Genomic DNA, 24854 nt, shown 5'->3' with positions numbered 1-24854 from the left:
GACCCGGATGGGGCTGAGAAATGGCTGGAGGCCATGATAAATATTTTTACTGCCCTGAACTATACAGAGGAGAGGCAGGTTCAATTTGCTGTATTCCAGTTCGAGGGGCCAGCTAGGGCCTGGTGGAATGTAGTGAGGGCCAAATGGGAGAGAGGGGGAACTGCATGGACTTGGCTAAACTTTGTACGAGATTTTAACGAGAAATATCTTCCTCCTATTGTCCAGGAAAAGTGAGAGGACGATTTCATTAAACTCCGTCAGGGAATGATGAGTGTAACTGAGTATGAGACCCAGTTTACGAAATTGTCAAAATTTGCCCCTGAACTGATTGCTACGGAACCAAGGAAAGTACGGAGGTTTGTGCAAGGGCTAAATGTGGAATTACAAGAAGCCTTAGCGGTAGCTCAGATTAATACATTTACGGAGGTCCTGGAGAAGGCCCAAAGGATAGAAACTGCTAGGGCACACGTGAGGAATTTCCACGCCAAACGAAAAGGGGGATCTAGTAGAGCCCAAGGGTCTGTGCGGAGTGATCAAAACGCACCACCTGCCAAGTCTAGTCGTGGGGCTGGAGGTGGACGGTTTTCGAGTGCGTCTAGGGGAGGTGCTCCGAGAGGAGGTACTCAGAGAGGAGGCGCCCAGAGGGGAGGCCAAAGTGGTAGAGGACAAGGTAGAGGAATTCCGCAGGGAGGTCAGACCTCTACTCCCCGAGTAACATGCGGATACTGTGGAAAACCGAACCATACTGAGGATGAATGTTGGAGAAAGGCTCGGAAGTGCCTAAGGTGTGGAAGTACGGAGCACCAAATAGTCAACTGCCCGTTGATCAGTGATACCCAGTCGACTGCCAGGTCAAACCCAAAGCCGACCAATGCTGGAGGGGCTAGGTCGAGGGTTCCGGCTAGAGTATATTCACTGGACCAACAATCCGTGCCTGAACCAACGGAGGTGGTAGATGGTACGATCCCTGTTTTTCACCGGTTAGCCAAAATTTTGATAGACCCCGGTGCTACTCACTCTTTTGTTAATCCTGCATTTATGCTTGGAATTGATTTGAAAGTTGAAAAGTTACCTTATGAATTAGAGGTAAGAACACCTACGGGTAATCAAATCTTGCTGGCGAATGAGGTGTATAGGAATTGTGATATTTGGGTTGGTGAACGAAAATTGGTAGTGGACCTTATTGGTCTAGCCATTAAGGGGTACGATGTTATCCTAGGTATGGATTGGCTAGCTCATTATCATGATCGGGTAGATTGTAGGATGAAAGTGGTCGAATTTTGTATATCGGGGGAGGCAACTCTAAAGCTTGATGTGAGGGGTATGATAGCCTCTTCTGCACTTATTTCGGGTATAAGGGCTAGGAAATTGCTTAGTTGTGAGGCTCGTGGTTACCTAGCTTTTCTAATTAATACTCCGGGAGAAAAGACTAAGTTGGAAGACATGCCAGTAATCAGTGAATTTCCGGACGTATTTCCGGAGGAGTTGGAGTCTCTGCCGCCCGAAAGGGAGATTGAATTTAAGATTGACTTAGTACCCGGAACCACTCCTATTTCGAAAACTCCTTATCGTATGGCACCTGCTGAGCTTAAGGAGTTGAAGGTACAATTGCAGGACTTGCTAGAACGAGGGTTTATTCATGAGAGCGAGTCTCCGTGTGGAGCTCCAGTGCTATTTGTTAAGAAGAAGGACAGGAGTTTAAGGTTGTGCATTGACTATCGAGGATTGAATGCAGTAACCATTAAGAATAAATATCCTTTGCCCCACATCGATGAGTTGTTTGATCAGTTACAAGGGGCTGTTGTGTTTTCTAAGTTGGATCTGCGACAAGGGTACTATCAGTTGAGAATTAGAAAGGACGATGTGCCAAAAACGGCATTCAACACTCGATATGGGCATTTTGAGTTCGCAGTGATGCCTTTTGGTTTAACCAATGCCCCAGCGGCATTCATGGATCTGATGCATCGAGTGTTCAAACCTTACTTGGATAGGTTTGTAGTGGTGTTCATTGATGATATCTTAGTGTATTCGAGGTCAAGGGAGGAGCATGAACAACATTTGCGGATAGTACTACAAACCCTAAGAGAGCACCAACTGTTCGCTAAGTTCAGTAAGTGTGAATTTTGGTTGGAAAGTGTGGCGTTTAGGTCACATAATTTCAAAAGATGGCCTTGCTGTAGACCCGGCGAAAGTGGAAGCTATGGCTAAATGGAAGCGGCCAGAAAATCCTACAGAGGTGCGAAGTTTTCTAGGCTTAGCAGGGTACTACCGCAGATTTATAAAAAATTTCTCGAGAATTGCAGGACCCTTGACTAACTTGACTAAGAAACAGGGAAAGTATATTTGGGATGTTAAGTGTGAAAGTAGTTTCCAAGAGCTTAAGAAACAATTAACTATGGCTCCAGTTTTAGCTTTGCCCAGTGGGAGTGATAGTTATACGGTTTATACCGATACTTCAAAAGAAGGGCTAGGGTGTGTGTTGATGCAGAATAGGAATGTGATTGCCTATGCGTCTCGGAAATTAAAACCTCATGAACAGAATTATCCGACCCATGATTTGGAGCTTGCAGCTGTAGTATTCGCTTTGAAGAAATGGCGGCATTATCTTTATGGTGTAACTTTTGAGGTTTATACGGATCATAAGAGCCTTAAGTATCTGTTTTCTCAGAAGGAGTTAAATCTAAGACAACGTCAGTGGGTAGAGTTCTTAGAGGATTATGACTGTACAATTAACTACCATCCTGGAAAGGCCAACGTGGTAGCAGATGCTTTAAGCCGGAAAACTCAACTAGCAAGTTCCTTAGTGAGAGAGTGGAGCTTGTTGAAGGATGTCTGTGAGTGGAAACCTCGTTTGGAACCGAAGAGGGTGATTTTTGGAAATATTGAGGTGAAGTCGGCACTGATGGAGCGAATCAAAGAGGGCCAAGTAAAGGACCCAATAGTACAAAAGTGGGTAGAAAAGGTGGAAAAAGGGGAGTTACCTAATTTCAATCTAAGCCCTGATGGAATCTTAAAGTTTCGAAATCGTGTCGTGGTACCTAGGGATGAGGAATTGGAGAGGGAGATTTTGGAGGAATCATATTGCTCTAGGTATACGGTGCACCCAGGGAATAATAAGATGTACCGAGATCTTAGAAGTCTATATTGGTGGGAAAATATGAAGGCGGAGATTGCCCAGTTTGTGCAAAAATGTCTTACATGCCAACAAGTAAAAGCTGAGCATCAAAAGCCATCAGGTTTGTTACAGCCTTTAGAGATCCCTGAATGGAAATGGGAGCACATAACGATGGATTTTGTGTCAAGATTGCCACGAACACAAAAGGGGCATGATGCAATTTGGGTGATAGTGGACAGATTAACTAAGACTGCACATTTTCTGCCAGTGAACATGAAATATCCTTTGGAGAAACTTGTTAAACTCTATATGGATGAGGTAGTAAGACTACACGGGGTACCAGTGAGTATTGTATCGGATAGAGACCCCAGGTTTGTATCCCGATTTTGGCAGAAAGTACAAGAGGCTCTAGGGACTAAGTTGAGCTATAGTACAACATATCATCCGCAAACTGATGGACAATCTGAGAGAACTATCCAAACTCTTGAGGATATGCTGAGAGCCTGTATTGTGGATTTTAGAGGAAGTTGGAGCCAATATTTAACCTTGGTTGAGTTCGCGTATAACAGTAGTTATCATTCCTCTATTCAAATGGCTCTATATGAAGCATTGTATGGACGAAGATGTCGATCTCCAATCCATTGGGAGGAAGTAGGAGAGAGAAAAATTATAGATCCGACCACAATACCATGGGTTGAGGAAGCGTATGAGAAAGTAAAAATGATCCGCCAGAGGCTTCAAACAGCCCAAAGCCGTCAGAAAAGCTATGCCGATCATAGGAGGAAGGACTTGGAGTTTGAAATAGGGGATAAGGTGTTTCTTCGGATTACACCATTAAAAGGAAAGATCAGAGCAGGAAAAGGGAAAAAGTTGCAACCACGATATATAGGATCTTTCAATGTACTTCAGCGAATAGAAAAGGTGGCTTATCGACTTGAGCTACCAGCTAGTTTGTCTAGGATCCATGACGTTTTCCATGTTTCTTTGCTTAAGAAATACCATCCGGATCCAACTCACATTTTGCCACCTGAAAATGTTGAACTTGACGAGTCCTTAACTTATGAAGAACAACCTATTCAAATACTGGATCGAAAGGTGAAGGACCTGAGAACCAAGCAGATTCCTTTAGTAAAGGTTCTATGGAAGCATCATGAAGTGGAAGAAGCAACTTGGGAGCTAGAAAAGGACATGCAAGAGAAATATCCCGACCTGTTCACGACAAAAGGTATGAATTTCGAGGTCGAAATTCTTTTAAGGGGGAGAGAGTGTGAGGACTCACAAATTTCTTATATTTTTCTCAAAAATACCCTTTTATTTGGAAATTATTATGTATTAAAGCCCTACCACCCAATCTTTCCACAATAAGTGCAAATAAACCTAGAAAGTAGGGTTTTACTTTTGGTTTCAAGATCGGAGCAAAATTAGAGTTTTCGCGATTTTTCCCCGGATGAATTTTCGGTACAGAGTAAGGATTAAATTTGGAGATTAAAAGTGACTTTTAAGTGAGAAATAATATGTGATTAGTAGCAATGATATAAGGTTAGTGATTGGGAAGTAAAAACCCTAATACGTGAGTTTTTAAGAAAAACGGCGCGAACCGGCGGGTCCCGCGCACTACCGATTGAACGCACCACTTGACCACCATTTTTCTTACCAAACAAGCTTATTGACTTTTGACCAAAATATCTTCTTACTTTCTATTTAACTCCAAAATTCAGCACTTTCCTCTTCATTTCTGCACCCTTTGGCTGAGAGAGTGGAATGAAGAACACCAAGGGAAGATTTCTTCATTTCTTCTTGAATCCAACCACAAAGTGAGAAATCAAAGGAAGTAAACCGATTAAACTCAACTTTGAGTGTTTAGTTAGTGAAGTATTGGTGAGATTTTGGAAAGGGAAAGCTAGGGATACACTTGGTGGACACTAATCAAGGTAAGGAAGATGATCTCTCTAATTCTTACTTTCAATCTTGTTTAAATTAAGCTTAGTAACTCAATTTGTGGTGGAATCATGGATGCTATCATGTTTTGGAGGTTTTCCCCTTTTGATATTATGAACTAGGGTTTGAGGACTTGCTGCCAATTTGATGTATGATGCATATATGTTGTAATTAAGGTTATATAAGGGGTTTTGGTAGTGTTAGAAGTAAGAAATTGAGGAAGGTTTCATTGAAAACTGAAAATTCCAGATTTCTGGAAAATTTTTCTTCCTTTCTGTCCGGTTTTGTAGCCCTATGTTAGAGGCTAATTTGGCCTTAGGTCAAAACATGAAAGTTGTAGAGAATGGTATTGTATAGGTGCCTTCAAAATTTTAGCTCAATCAGAGCAACGTAGGTCGTGAAAAGACCAAAAAACCCTTACTGTTTTAAGTTTTTCCCCAGCAGTCCGTTTGGTCAGTTTATCCAGTTTATCACGTTTTTTCACTAGGATCCGTACTGATTTAGCTTTTTTACAAAACATTAAAGTTGTTGTATTCTGACTTAGATTTCAAACGCCTCTAAGAACACCTGAATCGGACCTTTGTAGCCTGAGATATGACCATTCCAGTGCAGTATGGTTAAATAGCCGACAAGGTGGATTTTGGTTCTGTAATTTGAGGATTTGACTATGTTGCATTAGAAACTGGACTAAGTCATCTTCATGAACATTGTAGCCCTGTGCCCTAGCTTCGAAATGGCATAACTTGTGCCTCAATCCGATAAGCGTAGCCTCGGATGTGTTATTTCCGCAACCACACGTCGAATCTGTCTTTTGCTAGATTGTATTTCAGCACTTGTTATTACTTTGATTCTTATTCTTATGATATTATGAGCCTATGGAACGGCTTTTGACTTGAATTTCTGATATGTGTGACTTTGGAATTTGGCTGAGGAAAAATAATGAAGCCTAAATGGTTGGAAAATTAGGTAAACACAAAGGGCATGCTGCCCGAATTTATATTCCAGGACTAGAAAACTATATTTACAACTTGAGTAAAGGTTAAGTGATTATCACTTGAACTAGCGAGAACCTTTGCTACTTTGTTTATCGAGGGTTATACGTTAGGACTTGGCCGAACTTGTACCCTTGAGCAAAAAACATAATGGCCAATGTAAACTTGTATTTCCTTGTACTTTCAACTCAAGTGTTATTTCCAAGTATCTATGCTATAAAAACCTTACGATTTGAAAAGCGAGCAAGTGTTTCACGAGTGTCTTTCAAATGAATTTCAATTGATCGATTCTTAATGAACGGAACGTTTAAGTTTCGAATCCTACTCGTGTTTCAAAGTTCTTAAACTGAATTTTTATCGCAGATCTGGACTCCAAGCCTGGAGTATAATTGAACGTGAATACTTGAATCACTATATTTTGGTGAGTGCTTCCAAATACCCGATTGTACTTGATACATGTGTTCCTTACTTGACTTGTATGATTACATGAAAATGAATGATAGGGCAAGAGTGTACTTTACCGCACTTGCCCTAATATGACTTGTTCTTGCTAGTAATTATACTTGACTTGCTCTACATGTACTTGATATATGTCTTGCCTGGAATTCCAGAAACCCTGTGGCTAGTTAATCGAGTCGAGCCGGCAAGGGCCTGGTCGATTAGATAACAAACCCTGGGTCATTAGTAAGGTCGAGTGGAGTGTTATCTCCTCGGCAATCCAGTATACTCGAGTATTACCACCCGTGTTTCGTGTGGCGTGCGGGCCCGGAAAAGGGGGTTGATCGGTGGATGGGGATTGGCGTGTAGTGGAGTTTTATTTTGGACTTGTTATTACTTGAAAGTTGACGGAGTGTCAACTACCCATTGATCAAGCTGGAATGGAGCCGAGATATGATTACCGTATCCTTATATATGACTGCTGTCGCGCCCCACTTTTTGATTCGTATTGAATTGTGTGGTGTGTGAAGTGTGGTGTGAACGTGTGCAAAATGAAAAGTAAAAGGCCATGGGACTTTGGAAAGCGACGATTTGGCCAAATGAAATTTAAAAAGGGTTTTTTAAATATGAAAACGGAGTCGCCACTTGGTATAGATTTGGGGTGTACCAAGTCACCCAAAAAGTGTTTTTTAAAGACAAAGTAGTAAAACCCTTTTTAAAACGACTCCTAGTCCACGTAAGTCAAAGAAAAAGGTTCGGGGGTCACGTTTGACAAAGGGGAAGGCAAGGATAGAATCCAAGGCACCCCTTTGACCTAGCCAAGGCTAGTTGCGCGACTTAACCTTACCTTTCCTAATTTTCTACCCAATATATGTTCGCACGTTGGATATGACTATATGAATGCAAAACGGGAAGAAAAATGCAATCCTAAATTCTACGATGTCTCTCGTGAGGCTTTTGGTCCCAAACCACATGAATTGTGGCGGCCAACAAAGGAAAACCCCATAGAGGTCGATTAATGCAAATGAGACCCAAGTGTGCAAGTGTGAAAGTGTATGAAAGAAATTAAAAATCCAAGTGTTTGTGTGCAAGTGTATGAAAAGGTGCACGTGTGCAATTGTATGAAAATTCCAAGTGTTTGTGTGTAAGTGTATGAAATATAGTGATAAGTGCATATAGGTGTAATTAAATGCAATTTTGTGAAGTAGAAATCAAAATGAACAATAAGGAAAGGAAAATGTGAATTGAAAAGAATGAGTGAGTGATAAATGAGAATGAATGAACCTAAGGGAATGCATCAGGTCGGGTATGGGAATGACTCCTAACTTGTCGACTTCAATTTTCCCTTTGATTAGAAGGTAAAACTAGCGTGCTAAGGCTATCGAGTAGCCACACTCGCTCGTTTCCCTTATCAGAAGGGGACACTCAAGCAAAATGAACCCTATAACTATCATGACATGCAAAAATCCTAAAATGAAGGGAAAGGGGGTTCGAGGAGCATGCCAAGTGATAAAACTAAGAAAAATGCATGATATGTGGTGAACAAGCAAATGATGTGCTAACGAGGGGAAATCCCTAAGGGTCTAGCGTTGGACTAGCCCATTCTATGAATTCCGACTAGCGTTGGACTAGCGGAAACGTACATTCATCCATTCCATTCATTCATGGCTATGAAAGCAAGTAGACATGCCAAAATACTCGTAAACACATAGCACATAGCATTTAGCATGCTCGACTAGATGCAAGAGCCTAATAAAGCAATTAAACATGTAGCAACAAAAACAAGCAAGGGGAAGGGGAAGTGGACCAGATGCTCTCCGAGCCCTATCTATTACAAGCCAAGAGGTGTACACATACCCCATAAAAGCATAAAGGGGAAGGGAAAATGGACCAAATGCTCTTCGAGCCCTATCTATTACAAGCCAAGAGGTGTACACATACCCCATAAAAGCATAAAGGGGAAGGGAAAATGGACCAAATGCTCTTCGAGCACTATCTATTACAAGCCAAGAGGTGTACGCATACCCCATAAAACTTAAATAAAAGTAAAAGCAAGTAAATGCACGCAAGGAGGTAAGGAAAGCGGAGTAGGCATGCATATTCACATAACACGTAGGAGCACGTAGGGTCAAATGAAATGCAAATGAAGGATAGAGTGTACCTCCCTTGAAGTGACGCCCTAACGTAGTGAAATTACTAACTTACCCTCCAAAATAATAAAAAGGTCAAGGTACCACTTAAATTATCAAATAATCACATGAAACAAAAAAATAAATATGAAAAATGAAAGTTAAACACTAAAATGAGTCAATTAAAGTATTTACATAGACAAACCAACCATGTACAAAGCAATTAATGCAAGAGGGACTTAATTAGAGGGACTGAAAATTTCTGAAAGAGAGTAAAATAAAGTACCAAAATTGATGACTTAAGATGAGACCCATAAAAATCAAATGCAAAAAATGTGATTAGAACACAAATCCAAGCTAAAAAAAATCTATTAAAACTTATTGAATCTCAAAATGTATCCTAAAACTCGCTAAACGTCTTACCCAAAATCATGTCAAAGCAAACAAAAGCAATTAAGATTCTAGAACGGCAAGGTTAATCAAATAATTCAAGTAATTGAGCCATGGTAGAACTAAGGTAGTCATGGAAGTTACGTTGCCGTTGTTTTAGGACCTAATTGCAAGCACATGAAGTCATTCAAGTCCAAATGAAACGCTCAAGAGTCTCAAAGATTTCCAAACGATAGAATGCCAAACAACTGTTCAAATTGTAATAAACTTAGGACTCAATCGCGAACCAAGGACCCAAATGCAACCACTAATCTAATCAAACAAAGTCAATTGAGACATTTTAGGAATTTTGAAAGTCCAAGAGCCAAGGAAAGTCAAGCAAAAGTTAAAATTCAGCTATTTCATGATCCAATTGCCAGAATTTAGAGTATTGGTGGGCTTTTGTAGCATTACTGCAAAATCACAGGGATCCAATTGAAGAAATTATTCTATTTGTCGGGTCATAGTGGAACAGGGGGAGACTTGGGGATCAAAGTGCAATTTTTAGAATTTACTTCATGCATGCATACGAGACAAATCTCTGCAATACGAATTTCTATTGAAGCTTTCTACAACGTTGCTCATGCTCTTAAATTTCAGCAAACTTTACCCAACAAATTCACACAAACATCTCACTAGAACTCAAACTCCAACTTCTACCAAGCTTATCATGTATGCAAGAGCCATAAATGAAGAAAATTTTCATGCACACTTCATACAAATGAAATGGGAAAACATACAAGTGAATTTTCTGCAAAAGATTCAGCAATTCTTTAGATTTTCTATACCATTCTAGCCGAGCCTTTCTTTGAATTTATTATGCAAACATTATCCCCCAAATGCCAGGATTTGAACTATCACTCCTTGACTAGACATACGACTTTATTGCAAGATAGAAACCAGAATTGAAGTTTGACCAACAAGAGCAGAATTAAACGGCAGAACAGCAACAAAAAGAAAGAAAGAAGGCCGCAAGTTTCTTCACTATACAAACACCAGATTTTTTATTCAAAAGTGTGGCTTAGACTAAGTATCTTTGATCCCACAACACAACTTTTGACCAAGCTACCAACTATACCACCAACATGATCCAAACAAACAAGAAATTTAAAGCAATATCATAAGCAAATCTAAGAGAACAAAAAAAACAACATGCGTGCAGCTTTTGTTCATTGAATCTTGCATCGGCCAAACAGAAACTTTGTCCATGACTTGCTTTCAAAAACAAACGCAAAAACCAAAACAGATTTTTAAACACCAATGGACTTGAGCACATCATCTCTAACCAAATCTCCCAAGTAAAAAAAAACATTTCTCAAATACATTAAGCAATTCAAACACTCAAAAGGTCTCAAGTGTGCCGAACATAAGGCATGCTGCTTTTTAGTTTCCTAACTCAATTTTTCCAGTTTTTGACACACGATTTTGATTGAATACTCCCAACTCCAGGCTCCCATCTTTACACTAAGCAATTAATTAACCAACCAAGCCAATCAAGATCAACAAAAATTAGATGGAAAACCACGCCCAAAAAAATCTAGGACATATGTGCGCAAGACTGGTTCAATGGTTAATTTCAGCAAACACTTGGTCCTAATTTAAAACTTTCAAAACTCCCCCCAAGCACGCACGTATATTGCATCTTCAACTCCAACCAAACATATAACTCACATACATTAAACCAAAGAGGAAAATCAAATCATTTCAGAAGGCTTAGCTACCCAGAAATTATCAATCAAAGATGAAAATCTGTTTGCCGTTCAATCCGTGAGACAAATTTCAGATTCAAAGTACTTCAGAAATAATTCATGTTCATGCCAAAATTTGACTCAAACAAACCAGAAAGACAAAGTCAATGAGCCAGGGTTTTAAATGAGGTAGGTTCCGGCCAACCTTCATATGAAATTAGTTTTTTTAAAAAAACGTTCCTGTTTTGCCAAGAAGTTTCCATAGATTGCCGCACGATTCTTCATCATTTTTCATGTAATCTTCAAACCCAAATCACCAATCTTTATCATTATTGAACCACCTCTCAACAATCAACATCATGAGTTTTAGGCTTCTAAACAAAAAAACAAATATGCAACACTTCCACATGTAAACTCTATTCCAGAAATTCCCACTCTTCGGTCCCTTTACCGTTAGAACAAAATGAAGAACTAGCCCAAGACAAAACAAGCATGATCGATAACTACCCAAACAAAACTGATTCTTACGAAAACAAACCCCAAAACAAACCTAGAATATCAATATAAACTCATCATATCAAAACAATGTCCAAACCTGCAACTCTCTACCGTGAAACTAGCGGACCAAAAATGAAAATTTATGAAGTCTAATGGAAAAGGAAAAACATACAAACTACTGAGCTTGTTGGGAGATATGAAGCCAGAAAAGGATTACCTTTGTAGCCTATGAAGTTGAGATGTAGGAATCCAAATTTTGGGAGCTCAGAGTCTTCTGTCGTTCGCTGGAAAAATGCAGGCTGGAAGGTCGAATTTTTTTGCTGCTCTTCACCTCCTTGCCCGTCGATTTCTCTCTTCAGGTTTTCCGAAACCTCTCTATCCCCCTCGACTCTCCCCTCTTGCTTTCAGTTTTTCTCTCGCTGTCCCCACTCTCAATCTCTCAGCTCTCAGTTTTTTGCTTTTCCGTTAGCTCTCTTCTCCGAAAAAACCTTCCCCTTGCTCACCGAAAACTCCCCAGCCGCCACCTTTCTCTTGCTGTTTTTGTTCTATCGCCCTTCACTCCTCCCTTTTGCGGCTGCCTTCCTTTGTCCTTTTATATCATCTCCCAATCCCCTAAAACCCTTCCTTGAATGGCGAGGATGAAGGCTAGCCTCTGCCTTCATCCTGCCCCTTCATGGCACGCATGAAAGTGCCCTTTGCAAGCTGCCAAAAATGCAGCTTGCAAACCGCGATCCCTTTTTTTTTTTTTTTTTTTTTTTAACTTAACAAATACAGAAATGATAAAATATAAAAAATAATTATAATAACAAATTGACAAAAACCGAGTAATAATAATAATAACAATAATGAAAATAATTTAAAAAACTAAACAACTAAAAACAACAAAAATAACCATTTTTCCATCTTTTTTTGTTTCATTTTTCTTTTTCATAGTTTTTTTTCATTTTTCACCTTTTCTCTTTTTTCTAAATGAATCAAACAACAATAAAAGATAAATTAAGTAGAAATGGCTAAAATAAAGCTAAATAAAACAAAATTGCTATTTTTCTTTTCTTTTTCCCTTTTTTCCTTTTTTATGATTTTTCCTTTTTCTTCTTTTTTTTTTTTCAAGAAATTCTATGCTAAAAACTTACAAATAAAAATAAAACTATAAACTAAAAACTAAAAATCGAATAAAACTAACACGACAAATAAAAAACTAAAAATAAACAGTAAATGAAATTACACCAAAAATTTGGTGTCTACAACTGCAAACCTGATATTACTTGGCTAGTTGAAGTACTATTTCTCTGATTTGACTTGTTTGCTCGCTATTTCACTATTACTATGTTATTCCTTGCTTTGTTGGCCAATTTGATATTTGGAACTTCACTGAGTTTTGGCTCACCCTATTAGTTTGTTTTCCTTACATGGGTACGAGCGAAGCGTGAGAAGTGTAAAGGCTAGCGTAGACTAGTTACTTTAGACTTTGTTTTTGAATTTTGACTTGTACTCGCGCTATTCCTCGAATAGATTGTTTTGTACTTGGACTGTATACGTTTTGAACTAGTTTAAGTATATCGAGACTTTGTACCCAGATTCCTATCCATGTATATTATAAGCTTGAATTGGGAATGTTATTTATGGTTCATGGTGGATGTGTATGTTCGTGATTCGCATGAGTTAGTGAGTGAGTCCTGGCAAGAGCTGGGCAGGCGATCCGCCAAACCCTTTGGTACGCCTTAGGGAGAGGTGGGGTCGTCACATTTTGCTCTACCGGGAACTCAAGAATCTCAAATGAGTATAGCACGGTCGATGGTAAATGCTAATAATTTTGAGATTAAACCATCATTACTCCAAATGGTGCAACAATCTCAATTTGGAGGTAATGCCGTAGAGGATTCTGATGCACATTTAACTACATTTTTGGAGATATGTGATACTATTAAAATGAATAGAGTTAGTGAAGATGCAATTAGGCTAATATTCTTCCCATTTTCATTAAGAGATAAGGCTAAAATTTGGTTACATTCTCATGCTCCTAATACTTTCACCACTTGGGATGATTTGTCTCAAGCATTTTTAAACAAATACTTTCCACTGAGAAAAACGGCTAAATTTAGAATATATATTACTAGTTTTAGTCAATTGGATGGTGAATCGTTATATGAAACATGGGAATGGCTAAGCTTAGAAGGTTTAAAGATTTGCTTCGGAAATATTCACACCATAGACTTTTCGATTGGCTTATTGTACAAATCTTCCATAATAGTTTATCCTTGTCTACTAAAACTATTATTGATGCAGTCGCAGGTGGAGCTTTGATGGTTAAATCACCTCAAGAAGCTCAAAGTTTGATCGAAAAAATAGCGGCCAATAATTATCAATGGGCTAATGAAAGTGTCACAGCCCCACCTCCCCCTAAGGCGAACCAGAGGGTTCGGCGGGCCGCCTGCCCAGCTCTCACCGGGACTCAGTCGTTCACTACAATCCTCCAACAAATACAAGATAAAATCTCAAATATAAATCAAATATTCCAACATTTACATATCAAAAGCGAAGCGTCCACTCTTCCACTGCGCCACTCTGATCCTTGATACCAACTATTGTACAGGAGGAAGTCCAAAACTAGCCTATTACACATCCAATCAATTCTAAACATTCAATACAATCCCAATATGAATGATTACACAAAAGGAAATCCAAATTCAGTCCATACATGAGATAATCCATGAATAAACACTACAAGCCCTTCCTTCGCCTTGAGCCCTGTGGAGGGGAATAAAACATTTTGGGGTGAGCTAGAAGCTCAGCGAGTAACCAGTAAAATCAGTAATCAAATCTGTTTAACAATAGTTCATTTCAATGATGTCATTTCAATATGGAGTATCAATAATTCAAGAAACATTTACAATGGAAAGCGATAGTAACATTCATGAAAAGGATACGTTCGTTCTCCTGTCATTTCATTGCATTTGGTTTCATTCGTGCATTCATTCACCCCGTCCCTGGCTTTTGGCCAGGCTCCACCAACCTACAAGGTAATACTCGAGTATACCGAAACGTTCACCCAAGTTCCTAGTCGCCCGACCGAGTCCGCTTCTGGCTCGAGACGACCGGTTACAAGGGGCAATGGCCAGTTCAGCCCAAAAGGCTTACATTCATGCGCAAGTAGCATTTAATCATTAATCATTGAAAATTTCATATTTATTTAGGTCGAGTGCGATAAAGTACACACTCGCCTAGAAAACTCGTTTTAACAATCATTGAAAGCAAAATCAATAATAACAAGACACTCATATGCAAGCACGCATGATATGCAAGAAAACAGTTCAAAAGTAACTTTGGAAACAATTCAAAAGTAAATAATGCAGGAAACGATTCATAAATAACTTTAGAAATAGTTTGAGGTCACTCACCTCCACGGCTTAGAAACCATCCATCATGTATCATTGCCTTGCTCAAATCCAAGTCCTAGATCGCAAACTCAATGCAAACAAATCCTTTCAAAGTTCGGACAGCACTTCCCCTGAATTTGCTTACTTTTCCAGCCATCATGGCTTCATTATATCCTCAGCCAGTCCCAAAGGTACACACACAACAAAAAGTTCATCCAATAGCCATTCAGCAAGCTCCAAGTAGTACTAGTACAAGTCAAGCTAGGGAAAAGTCCGGAAATGAAAGTTTAGCTCAAACCAGAAAAATAGTTTTGACGTCATTTTGCGGTAATGGTATCAAAGGCGCTACGATTGTCGGATGGAGGTCCAAGACCCACCGTTTCGAAGCTAAGAACCAGGGCTACAATAATGTAGAAGGCCACTCAGTCCAAATCCTAGCACAACTAGGTCAAATATACCAAATAACAAACCAGAACCGTAATTGCAGGTTTACAAATTACACTATGCTGTAATCAGTACAACTCAGTCTATACAGGTCCAAATGCAGAAATTCCAAAGGCATATGATAGCTAGGCCATCAAGCTACATTTCATCAGAAGACCTCAACACCCAAATCCAAAACAATTCCAGTCAGAACAACCCATTTCAGACGCAGTTCTAACATCCTGAAACCCAGAACAGCAACAGTAAATTCGGCTTATCTCATTCTACACTACTCCAATTGCCCTGAAATTTTACAGGCACCTCTAAAACATCAATATCTACAACTTTCATGTTTTAATCCAAGGCCAATTCGGCCTCTATCTAGGACCTAAAAATTCGGACAGAATGTTCATCACAAAACCCTCACTTTTCAATTTTTGGTCCAAAACAGAAATTGGTTGCAATTAATCACTTTTTCCACCTCATAGAGTCCTTAAACATCATTTCCAATCATCATACATGACCCCATAATCATATCCATATGAAAACAGAAAAATCCCCAATAATTATAAAACTCACCAATTCAACCAAAATCAAGATTTAATCCATAAATTTGCATCTTATACAACCACCAATCATGAATTACACATCATTAGAGGGAGGAGAGGGGTCCTTCTCAACTCACCTTAGTAACCAAAGAGATGGAGCAACCTTGCACTTAAATCTTCCAAATCACTTCACCAAGAACCTTAATCCTACCAAGAGAAGAGTTTTTATGGAGTAAAACTAAAATTAAACGGTTAAAAGTGAAGATTAAGCAAGCTTGGAGCAAAGAAATTGGAGAGCTTTTCTTCCCTTATTGCTTGAAGGTGGCCGGCCATATGAAGCTTAGAAATGAAGATATTTTGGTCAATTTTTGAAGTTATTATGGTAAATGGTAAAAGGTTGAATAGTAAGTCAAAGTCCAAGACTTAATCTTATGGTGACACTTGTCACCTTTTGGTTTAAAACTTATCTTTTTTTGTCTCTCCAATACAAATATCTTAACACCTTGTAAAATAATATCACTTAATACAAAATTCCAACAAGTTGTAAAAAAAATATAATGCATTTACCACACTAGCGGGTCCCACGTCCAAAATACTCTTTTAATTTCTCAAAAACTAACCGATACTAGAAAAATCATTTTAAAACTATCTTTGCTCATAAACTTTATCTGAGGAATTTTTCTAATAAAGAAAATGTAGAAAAGGCCGGCGATTAAATAAAATAAACCCTAGAAAATTAGAAAATTTTCCGGGTTCTCAAACTCATTTTTTTTCGGGGCGTCACAGAAAGAGGTAATCCAAGGCGTTAGGCAGGTATGAGCGAAACAAATGCTATCAATATGCTTAGTGCTCAAATGAATAATATGATGCACATGTTACGTCGTCAAGCTAGATGTGGCCCAACTTTTTCTTCCAATGCACATGTTGCTTGTTCTTCCATATGTGGAGGAGAACTTGATACTAATGAGTGTGTTGCTATTGAGCAGGTTCAATTTGTTAATAATTACAATAGGAATGCTCAAAATAATCCATACTCAAATACATACAATCCGCGGTGGAGGAATCATTCCAATTTTGGGTGGAAAGAGTAAGGCAATCCTCAAAGGCCAAATAATCCGTGGGGATTCCAACCAAGGCTACAATAGACAAATATCAAACCGAATTGCGGTGGAGAAATTGGCAAAGGGTACTTCGGGGAGATTCGAATGAATAGAGGAGTGATTGGACCAATTGATCTGAATGTATAGAAATGTGGATGTCCAGATTGGTCAAATCGCCAATTCTATTAATAATCAAAATTAAAGGGAGTTGCTTAGTAAAACGGAAGTGAACCCTAGGGAATTCGTCAAGGCCATTACTTTGCGTAGTGGCAAACAACTAGAGAATCCTCTGGTGGTAGAAAATGAAAGGAACAAGAAAAGTGAGAGATGAGGAGATAAGCAAATGAAGCAAGAGGTAAGTGTGGAGAAAGGTAGTAAAGGAAAATTGGAAGAAGAATAACCTATATCTTCCACTACCATTCTGATACCTTCGGCAGTTCCATTTTCTTAACGACTCAAGCCAAATAAGCTTGACAAAGATTTTGAAAAGTTTGTCAAAATTTTCAAATAATTGCATATCGATATTCCTTTCATTGATATTATTTTGCAGATTCCTTCATATGCCAAGTTCCTTAAGGAGATCATGACACGAAAGAGAAGATTGGAGGATCGCAAAACGATAGTATTAATGGAGGAGTATAGTGCCATTATACAAAACAAGTTGCCACTAAAATTAAAGGATCCGAGGAGCTTTTCTATACCCTGTACCATTGGTAATATTAAATTTTATAAGGCATTGTGCGACCTTGGTGCAAGTGTATCATTAATTCTTTTAATGGTAGCTAGACAATTAGGCTTGCATGAGTTAAAACGCACTAATATTCGTTTGCAGTTAACAGATCTGTCAATTGCATACCCATTAGGAGTTTTGGAAAATGTACTAATTAAATTTCAAAAGTTCATCATTCCTATGGATTTTGTGGTATTAGATATGGAGGAAGATATGTCTATACCAATTATTTTAGGTAGACTATTTTCAGCAACTACAGGTACTATTATTGATGTTAAAAATGGCAAACTCAAAATTCGAGTAGGTGAAGAAGAGGTAGTATTTAACTTGAATGAAATGGAAAAGTACCCTTTTTTTACTGATCATACTTGTTCAATTGGCACAATTGAAATGCTAACCCAAGAGTTGAATTGAGTCAACCTTGATGTCGATCCTCTTGAGCTTTGTTTAATGAATATAAGGATACATGAGGAAAATGAGGAAGAAATTGAAGCATTGGCCCAATATTTATATGCACAACCTCCCTATAGGAAAGGGCATGCATTCGAGAAACTTGGACAAGGAAAGAGATTTCCAACACCTTGAGAGATAGAAACTCCAAGACTTGAATTCAAGCCACTTTCTAGTCATTTGAAGTATGAGTTTTTTGGTGAAAATGAAACTCTGTCAGTCATTGTTAAGAGTTTTAAGAAAGCACAAGAAGGCTATTAGATGGACCATTTCCAACATTCAAGGAATTAGCCCTTCTATATGCATGAATCGTATTTTTTTGGAGGAGAATTGCAAACCAGTGGTCGAACTACAAAGAAGGCTTAATCCAAATATGAAAGAGGTAGTAAGATTAGAAATTATCGAGTGGTTGGATGTAAGTATAATCTTTCTTATCTTGGATAGTGTATAGATAAGTCTAATTCATGTTGTCCCAAAGAAAGGTGGAACTGCTATAATGAAGGAAAAAATGATGAATTTATTCCCTCTAAACTTATGGTAGGATGGAGAGTGTGTATAGATTATAGGAAGCTAAATACAGTCACAAGAAAAGATCACTTTTCCCTACCCTTTTTTGATCAATTATTGGAACGTATTGCTGGTTATGAATTTTATTGCTTTCTTGATGAATTTTCAGGTTATAACCAAATAGCAATAGTGTGACGGCCCCACCTCCCCCTGGGCATACCCTAGGGTTTAGCGGACCGCCTGCCCAACTCTCGCCAGAACTCACTCACTCGTATCACGTGCATACAACCGTCGACAATAAATAACTTCTCAATTCAATCTTATAATTTACATTGACGCACAATCAAGATACAAAACCTCAATATACCCAAACTGGTTCAAAGTGTATACAATCCAGGTACAAATCATCCTAATCAAGTGATAGCGCGAGTACAAGTCAAAAGTCAAAAACAACTAGGCTACGCTAGTCTTTACACATCTCACGCCTCGCTCGTACCCCTGTAAGGAAAACAAATGGAGTGGAATGAGCTAAAAGCCCAGTGAGGTTCCAAATAGCAAATTGACCATTATTTATAAGTACAAGTTTTTGATATAGCAAAGTAACGAGCATGAAGAGTCCATAAACGTGAGCAATAACACGTCAAGTAGCAATCTCAAAATGAGCGAGTGTAAAAGTTTTTCAAAATAAACAATAATGCAATAAGCAATAATCATTCCAAAGCATAAGGATACGGATGGCTCTCAGGAGCCAACTTCCATTCATCATCAGGAGCTTGATCACGTAGTAGTTGACACTCCGTCAACTTTCAAGTAAAGGAACCAATCCAGTAGAGCACCACTTAACTACTCTCCGTCCACCATTCAAACCCCCTACTGGGCCCAAAATCCTCAAGAAACATGGGTGGTAATACTCGAGTATACCGATTAGTCGAGGAGATATCACTCCACTCGACAAAACAAGAGACCCAAGGTTCGTTACCCAATCGACCAAGCCCTTGCCGGCTCGACTCGAGTAACTTGCCGTAGGGTTTTTGGAATTCCAGGAAGTGCGCACAACATGAACAAGTATATCAATTCAATTTCAACAATAAACAAGTATATATCAAATAAGGGCAAGTGCGATAAAGTACACTCTTGCCCGATCAAGCCAATCATATATCATTTAATCATTTAATCATATTGATCAAGTATTGGAAACAAGTGTCCAGTTCAATCAGGTATTTGGAAGCACTCACCAAAATGAAGTGCCCCTAGTAATCACGTCTGGGTTATACTCCGGGTTCGGAGTCCAAATCTGCGATAAAACTTTGTTTCAGAACTTTAAAAATCAACTAAGGTTTGAAACGTAGACGTTTCGTTCAATAAGAATCAAGACATGGAAATTCACTTGGAGAATATTCGTGAAACACTCGCTCGCTTTTCAAACTATATAACTTTGTAACATTTATACTTGGAAATGCCATTTGAGTCGAAAGTACAAGGAAAACGTATTCCTAGTAGCCATAGTTGTATTTCTCAAGGGTACAAGTTCGGTTAGATTCTAACGTATAACCCTCGATAACCAAAGTAGCAAAAGTCCTAGATGGTTCAAGTGATATTCACTTATCAACTTCACCCAAGTCGCGAGGGTATTTCTCTAGTCCTCGAGCGAAAATTTGGGCAGCATGCCCTTTGTGTTTACCTAATTTTCCAGCCATTTTGGCTTCATTATTTTTCTCATTCAAACCCAAAGGTACACACACAACAATTTAACTTCAATAGCCGTCCAATAGGCTCAAGACAAGACAAGGACAAAAATTCAAGTTAACAACAAGTGCGGAAATGAGCTTTAGTAAAAGACAGATTTGATAGGGTTTTGCGGAATGGACACATCCGAGGCTACGCTTATCAGATTAGTGTGAAATTTATACCGTTCCGAAGCTAAGATGAATTTCTACAACTTTCATGAAGATCACTTGGTCAAATTTCCAGTGTAACCTAATCAAATTCCCAATTCACATAACCTAATTCTAACTAATCGGCTATTTAACTATACTGCCTTCAAATGGCCATATCTCAGTCTACCAAGGTCCGTTTAAGGCGTTCTTGGAGGCGTTAAAAATCTAAGACAGAGTACTAAAACTTTCATGTTTTGGAAAATGGCTAAATCCGAACGGATTATAGTGAATAAACACAGCCAAATAGACTGAACTGTCTACGCGGAACACTGGAATGTAATCTAGGGCAGCGAGGGTATTTTGGTTTTTTCACAGGCTACGTTGCTCCGATTGAACTGAAATTTTGTAGGAAATTATAAAATACCATTCTCTACAACTTTAATGTTTTATGCCAAGCCTAATTCGGCCTCTAACTTCACGAACTGGAACCGGACAGAACAGGGTGAAATTTTTCCAGAAATCTGGAATTTTTTGTTTCAATGATAACTTTCTTCATTTCTTGCTTCACTTGCTACCAAAACCCCCTATACAATCTTAGATACAACATATATTAACCATACATCAAGTATAGGCAGCAATCCATCAAACCCTAATTCATGTAACCAAAAGGAAAAACACCCAAAACATGATAACAACCATCATTCACCACAAATTGAGATGCTAAGCTAATTGAACAAGATCAAGAGTAAGAAATGGGGAAATCATCATCCTCACCTTGCTTAAGTGTCTACCAAGAGCAACCCTAGCTTTCCCTTTCAAAATTTCACCAACACTTCACTAAACAAACACTCAAGGGTGACTTTAATCGGTTTAGTTTCCTTTCTTTCTCACTTGGCAGCTCAAATTCAAGATGAAGGAAGGTGTTTCTTTGCTCTCTCTTTCCCCTCTTGTGTCTCGGCCAACCAGCAGAAATATGGTGAAGAAAGGTGCAAAATGGAGGATAAGAAGGTTGGACAAATAACTTGGTCAAGGCCCTTAGCATGCCGACATGTGTCCTCCACCACCACCACACATTTTTTTGTTTCTTTTCCTTGTTATTTTGGTCCATAAATTTGATCAAAGCTAGCTGGAATTGAGGGGATATTTTTCTCAAGTATTAATGAGCTCATGTAGTAAGAAAGTGGTGGTCAAGTGGTGCGTTCAATCGGTAACGCGCGGTACCCGTCGGTTCGCGCCGTTTTTCTTTAAAACACACGTACTAGGGTTTTTACTTCCTATTCACTAACCTTATGTCATTGCTCCTAATCACATATTATTTCTCACCTAAAAGTCACTTTTAATCACCAAATTTGATCCTTGCTTCGTACCGAAAAATCATCCTACGAAAAATCGCGAAAACCCTAATTTGCTCCAATCTTGAAAACGAAAAGTGAAAACCCTTACTTTCATGTTCATTTGCACTTATTGTGGAATGATTGGGTAGTAGGGCTATTATAAAATAATAATTTTCAAATAAAAGGGGAATTTTTAAGAAAAATATAAAGAATTTCACGGGTCCTCACAAATAGGCCCTGAAGATTAAAAAAAGACCACATTTACTTCTCCGTATCGCACATTTGCTTTTACAAAGATGCCATTTGGCCTTTGCAATGCTCCTGCCATATTTCAACACTGCATGATGGCAATTTTTTCTGATTATATTGAGAAGATTATAGAGATTTTTATGGATAATTTTTCAATATATGGTTCATTGTTTGACTATTGTCTTTATAATTTGGATTTAATTTTGCAGAGATGTGAGGAGACAAATCTTGTGTTTAATTGAGAGAAATGCCAAGAAAGCTATCAGATGGACCATCTCCGACATTCAAGAAATTAGCTCTTCTATATGCATGTATCGTATTCTTTTGGATGAGAATTACAAACCAATAGTCAAACTGCAAAGAAGATTTAATCCAAACATGAAAGATGTGATAAGATTAGAAATTATTGAGTGGTTGGATGCAAGTGTAATCTTTCCTATCTCGAATAATGTATAGATAAGTCCAATTCGTGTTGTCCCAAAGAAAGGTGGAACTACTGTAATTAAGGGAAAAAATGATGACTACTGTAATTAAGGAAAAAAATGATGAACTTATTCCCTCTAGACTTATGGTAGGATGGAGAAAGTGTATAGATTATAGGAAGCTAAATGCAGTCACAAAAAAAGATCACTTTTCCCTACCGTTTTTTGATTAATTATTGGAATGTATTGCTAGTTATGAATTTTATTACTTTCTTGACGGATTTTCAAGTTATAACCAAATAGCAATAGCTCCTGAAGATCAAGAAAAGATCATCTTTATTTGTCCGTATGGCACATTTGCTTTCACAAGGATGCCATTTAGCCTTTGCAATGCCCCTGACATATTCCAACGTTGCATGATGGCAATTTTTTCTGATCATATTAAGAAGATTATGGAGATTTTTATGGATAATTTTTTAGTAAATGGTTCATTGTTTAACTATTGTCTTTATATTTTGGATTTAATTTAGTAGAGATGTGAGGAGACAAATCTTATGTTTAATTGGGAGAAATGCTATTTTATGGTTCGTGAAGGAATCGTACTTGGGCACAAGATTTCATCTCAAGGAATCGAAGTGGACAAGGCAAAAATAGAAGTGATTAAGCGAATGCCATCTCTAACTAATGTCAAGGGGATAAGAAGCTTTCTTGGACACGTAGGCTTTTATAGACATTGTATTAAGGATTTTTCCAAGATAGTTAAACCATTATGTGATTTATCATGCAAAGACACCCCATTTCATTTTGATGATAATTGTTTAATGGCTTTTGATAGGTTGAAAAAGAAGTTGACCTCAACACCGATTATAACTTCACTGGATTGATCTCTATCATTTGAACTTATGTGTGATGCAAGCGACTATGCAATTGAAGCGATATTAGGTCAAAGAAAAGAAGGAAGGTTGCATATGATTTATTATGCAAGTAAAGTGCTAAATGGAGCACAAATTAACTATGCAACCATGGAGAAAGAGCTTTTGACGCTGATATTTGCCTTAGATAAATTTAAATCCTACTTAGTAGGGTCTAAAGTTATCATTTATTTATACGAACCATTCAACTCTTAAATACTTGTTCCATAAAAAAATGCAAAAATCGCATCTCATTCGTTGGATTCTCTTATTGTAAGATTTGATTTAGAAATAAAAGACAAAAAGGGATCGGAAATGTGACGACCCCACCTCCTCCTAGGGCGTACCCCAGGGTTTAGTGGACCGCCTGCCCATCTCTCGTCAGGACTCACTCACGCGTAACTCGAGAAAGATACCCCGTCCATAGAGAAGAAATGAAACAACAATCTCAAACCTAACATATACATTGATGTTCAAATCCAGCTACAAGGTTTATACACACCCAAAACGTTAAACTATTTACCACCCAAGTAAAATCAACCCTAGTCGGGTGTTAGCGCGAGTACAATAGCAAAATAAAAAAAAACTAGACTACGCTAGTCTGTACAAGTCTCACGCCTCGCTCGTACCCCCTGTAAGGAAAACAAATAGAGTGGAATGAGCTAAAAGTCCAGTGAGGTTCCAAATAACAAGTTGACCATTATTTAAAAGTACAAGTATCAACGTAGTAAAAAAAAAACGAGCATAACAAGTTCATAAAAGTGAACAATACACTTCAAGTAGCAAATTTCAAAATGAACAAGTGAAAAATTCTTTTCTAAAAGAAACAATAACACTACGAATAACAATCCAGATGTAAGGATATTGATGGCTCTCAGGAGCCAAATTTCCATTGCTTCACTAGAGCTTGATCAAGTATTAGTTGACACTCCGTCAACTTTCAAAGAAAGTAACCAGTCTAGTAGTACTTCGCTTAACTCCAATCCATCTACCATTCAACCCCCTTACCGGGCCCGAACACCAACTAAACACTGGTAGTAATACTCGAGTATACCGATTAGTTGAGGAGATAACACTCCACTCGACATCACTAACTACCCATGGTTCGTTATCTAATCGACCAACCCCTTGCCGGCTCGACTCGATTAACTAGCCAGTGGGGTTTGGGTCCCCAAGATGTCGATGAGATAACATCTCCAAACGACTGAATCAAAATAAAAGTACGGAGACGGGAATGAGAGGCACCTCCCACTCAGATTGAGTGTGGTACATACTGCCGCTCCACACTTACAACTCAAGTACAAGTATATCAAGTTAATTGCAACAATAAACAAATATATACCATAGTAGGACAAGTGCGATAAAGTACACTCTTGCCCGATCAAACAAATCACATATCATGTATTTACATTGATCAAGTATTGACAACAAGTGTCCAGTTCAACTAGATATTTGGAAGCACTCACCAAAATATAGTGCTTTTCAAAAGTCACGTTCAGGTCCAACTCCTTGGTTGGAGTCCAAATCTGCGATAAAATATCATTGACGAATGTAAAACTCTCTAGAGTTCGAAACATAGGAGTTTCGCTTCAAGAAAATCAAGTAAATGCAACTCGTTTAAGTAGTATTCAAGATACTTATCAAATCCCGAAAACTTTATGCTCGCTCAATTAGTTTCGGTAAGAAAGCGGTTAAAACT

General features: G+C 38.4%; 1 protein-coding gene across 1 annotated transcript; it reads left to right on the top strand.

Annotated features, from left to right (window-relative positions):
* The first annotated feature begins 267 nt into the window (after positions 1-267).
* Positions 268-22039, top strand: LOC140012655 (uncharacterized). Its single transcript, XM_072060931.1, has 6 exons — positions 268-958; positions 1220-1734; positions 2333-2723; positions 3384-3486; positions 3637-4340; positions 22032-22039. The coding sequence occupies exons 1-6, from the start codon at positions 268-270 to the stop codon at positions 22037-22039; spliced, it is 2412 nt and encodes an 803-aa protein (XP_071917032.1).
* The last annotated feature ends 2815 nt before the right edge of the window (positions 22040-24854 follow it).

This window comes from Coffea arabica, chromosome 8e, assembly GCF_036785885.1.
Source record: "Coffea arabica cultivar ET-39 chromosome 8e, Coffea Arabica ET-39 HiFi, whole genome shotgun sequence".
Classification (NCBI taxonomy): domain Eukaryota; kingdom Viridiplantae; phylum Streptophyta; class Magnoliopsida; order Gentianales; family Rubiaceae; genus Coffea; species Coffea arabica.
Note: the sequence above shows the minus strand (reverse complement) of the source record. Positions and strands in the feature narration are given on the sequence as shown.

Bases quoted from the DNA above. Each gene is read 5' to 3' on its own strand.
- LOC140012655 (XM_072060931.1), top strand. From the start codon at position 268: ATGAGTGTAACTGAGTATGAGACCCAGTTTACGAAATTGTCAAAATTT. The intron at 959-1,219 runs GTACGATCCCTG...ATGTTATCCTAG, and splicing joins ACCAACGGAGGTGGTAGATG to GTATGGATTGGCTAGCTCAT. The intron at 2,724-3,383 runs GTACAATTAACT...ATTTTCTGCCAG, and splicing joins GTTCTTAGAGGATTATGACT to TGAACATGAAATATCCTTTG.